The 2994-nt window shown below is 30.1% G+C and overlaps 1 protein-coding gene across 1 annotated transcript; it reads right to left on the reverse strand.

The window, feature by feature from the left end:
- Positions 1 to 926: 926 nt before the first annotated feature.
- On the reverse strand, positions 927 to 2145 carry LOC119677015 (protein brown-like). Its single transcript, XM_038088280.1, has 4 exons — positions 1990 to 2145; positions 1704 to 1936; positions 1476 to 1628; positions 927 to 1352 (listed from the first exon to the last, which is right to left on the reverse strand). Exons 1-4 carry the CDS (start codon positions 2120 to 2122, stop codon positions 927 to 929), a joined length of 945 nt encoding a protein of 314 aa, XP_037944208.1. The 5' UTR covers positions 2123 to 2145.
- Positions 2146 to 2994: the final 849 nt, after the last annotated feature.

A 2994-nucleotide genomic window follows, 5' to 3' on the forward strand; every position in this document is an offset into this window, starting at 1 on the left:
TCATTCTGATATTACGTATGAGCCTTAGCTTATAAACTATGACTAGTTTTAAAAGGTGGTTCATATTTTAAAGAATGGCAGCTTTGTCAAATAAATTAAAAAACGGATCCTAAAGACTTGAATCTTGTACTAGAAAGGCCAACACATGACTTTTTATTACTACTTTTCATTTAACGAGAATTTCCATAAAGTAGATTTAATTGATAATTGCATAAACTATTGTGCAAACTATTTTATTATATATATGTATTTATTATTATATATATTTATGATTATATATATTTATTATTACGTATATTTTTTATTATATATATTTATTATTATATAGTTATCCCTCATGCTTTATAGGGGTGTATGTTGATGGCGACACATTTTTAAAAATAAACTGTTGTTCTAAAGTTTCTAATAATGGGGTTTTAATATTGAAAGGCTTTTATTTTAAGTTTCTTTCAAAACTACATATAAATCTACGGGCGGTTCTATTTTTAATAAAAAAAAGTAAATGACTTTCACCAAACAATAGAATTTTGTGATACATGAGTAGATACTTTCTTTCAATTTCCCTCATAATATTTTTCTCTAAAATGGGGTAAGTTTTACGCAATTGTATTTTTATTGGTTTTTTTTTGGGTTGTATACAAAGAGTTTTCATTTTAAAATAAAAATTTTAAAATTTTAATAATAAAATTATACAATTTTTTTTGTATTTTCAATTTTGTTTCTTTTGGCTTAAAATTTGCATACTAGATTATTCCGTTTCTTTTAAATCCTGCTTTTTTAGATCAATATTTTTTTATACCTAAACAAGGAACATTTTTGTTAACCGAATTCAAATTATGAAAGGGAATATAATTTTTCAATTGTAATAATACTTTAGTTCTTAAAGCCTTGAATACTGTTAAAACAAATAACTATTTAGCAGTAACTTACTCTGTAAAAAACTGTAAAGCTTTTTCTGTACTGCCCTGATATATGATCCGACCTGCATCCATTAGTATGATGTGTGTGAACAGCTCAAATATATCCGAAGTTGGCTGATGTATAGAACAGATAATAGCTTTCTTTTGTCTACCATTCGGACTGTTATTGAATACACTTAACGAAGGCAGCTCCTTTAGAGATTCAAATAAATTTTCATTCGATTTAAAAACTTCCATTTCAATTGAACTACGACTACTTATATCGCTGGGCGTGCTAAACGAATCTTCACCATAGAGTGAGGTAAGGGAACTCTTAACAACACGATGACGAGTACATAGATGACGTAAAGTTTTTACTACTGTATAGGCACTATAACTGTCTAAACCAGTTGTTGGTTCGTCACAAAACAGGAAAGGTGGATCTATAATTAGCTTAAATGAAGAGAAATAAAAATATTATATATTCATTTAAAATAGAAATATAATTATTTAATATTTAATAACTTAATTACTTGCTAATTAAAAAATAAAAATATATATCTTAATTTTTCTTACCTCCTCAGCCAAACTTAATCGCTTTCGCTCGCCACCCGATAGCTGCTGTATGCGGGTGTTCGCAGCATCTCGCAGTCCTACTGCTAAAAGTAGGTCATTAACCCGTTGACGTTTTTGAGATTTTGTTGTTTTTCTATGCATTTTAAAATGTGACTACATACGAAAGAAAAAAAAATTGATTGTATTCGTATGTGAGTATACAAACTATTGAGTCTAAAGCTGACTTACCATAAAATACAAGTGCTCGTATGCGGTAAAGGTTTTAACATTGATTTCAAATTGTGGCAAAAAACTTGAGATGCGCGTCATATCATTGCGCGCCACTGCGACGCCGTTCAGCACAATATCGCCGCTTAGGTTACCGCGTAAACGCTGTGAAATAGCAGCGAGCAATGTGGTTTTGCCAGCACCACTGCAACCCAGTACAGCAATTAGATCTCCAGTTCTAATATGACCGCTTACTAATCAATGTTTTTGTTTAATTTTCAGCATTTCAAAGTTTTCGTGAACTTACCGTTCTTTAGGATGCGTATCTCCCTTAATTTTTGGCATTCCTGCCAAAAACTATAATTACTTTGTTCATTTGCTGGTACATAATAATCAAGGTTTTTCCATTCCAAAAGCAAACCACTACGCGATTCATTCATCTTACGGATGAAATTTTAATATTTGCTTAATATAGCTTTCACTATATCTTTATGAATCCAATAAAACTATATTTTTATATATATATTTTTACACCAACTGTATGGGTTTCACTGATCACTGGAGACGTTGTTAACAACGTAAAACTCAATATTATAATGGAAAGCTGTAGCACATGTTGTTACTAGTGATAAATTTATAATCTTATCTCTGCTTAAAATTGGTTTCATTTAATTCACTTATAATGGAAATGCGTTCACATTCATTACACAGATGTATGTGTCATATATATGTCATATATAATTTTTGTTTTTATAACGCAACATCTTTATCTCTTTAATCTCAATTTTTTTTAAAATATTTACAATTGCAGACCACTTTTCACTTATCTTAATAATGACAACTCTTATCACAGTTATAAAAGTGACACCTTTTTTCTTAACAAATAAGTGTCTATTTTCCCATTAACACCAAATGCACTTATCACAACCTTTTCGTGCTACAGCCTCCCACTAACTATTAGCATAAGCAGAAAATCTTAACTACCAAGCCATTATTATGCGCTGCTTTTCGTCAGTGTGTGGCATTAATCAGTGTCAGTACAATATCTCATTACTAATGAAATCGTTTTATACTTAAACACAGGTTTCCCAAACTTTTCTTAATACGTTCAAAATGATTAAACAAATTTAGATATATTTCTATAAAACGATAGCACACTATACACGTAAGAGGCCCAGGTCAGGAAAGTTTTTAGTGGTCCTTCAACCTTTAGTAAATTGCTGTGCAGTCTTTTACTTAGTACATTGTGACCGAAAAGCTTTCGGAAATTCTCATTTAAAATTCGCGCGCTGTATATTTTTCGATATTTTAA

The sequence above is a fragment of the Teleopsis dalmanni genome, chromosome 2 (genome assembly GCF_002237135.1).
Source record: "Teleopsis dalmanni isolate 2A chromosome 2, ASM223713v2, whole genome shotgun sequence".
In the NCBI taxonomy this organism is placed as follows: Eukaryota; Metazoa; Arthropoda; class Insecta; order Diptera; family Diopsidae; genus Teleopsis; species Teleopsis dalmanni.

Excerpts from the sequence above, each read along its gene's own strand:
- LOC119677015 (XM_038088280.1), bottom strand. The coding sequence starts at position 2,122 with ATGAATGAATCGCGTAGTGGTTTGCTTTTGGAATGGAAAAACCTTGAT. Across the intron at positions 1,629-1,703 it reads ACGAGCACTTGTATTTTATG|TCACATTTTAAAATGCATAG; the intron begins GTAAGTCAGCTT and ends TTTCGTATGTAG. Across the intron at positions 1,353-1,475 it reads GATTAAGTTTGGCTGAGGAG|CTAATTATAGATCCACCTTT; the intron begins GTAAGAAAAATT and ends TCTTCATTTAAG.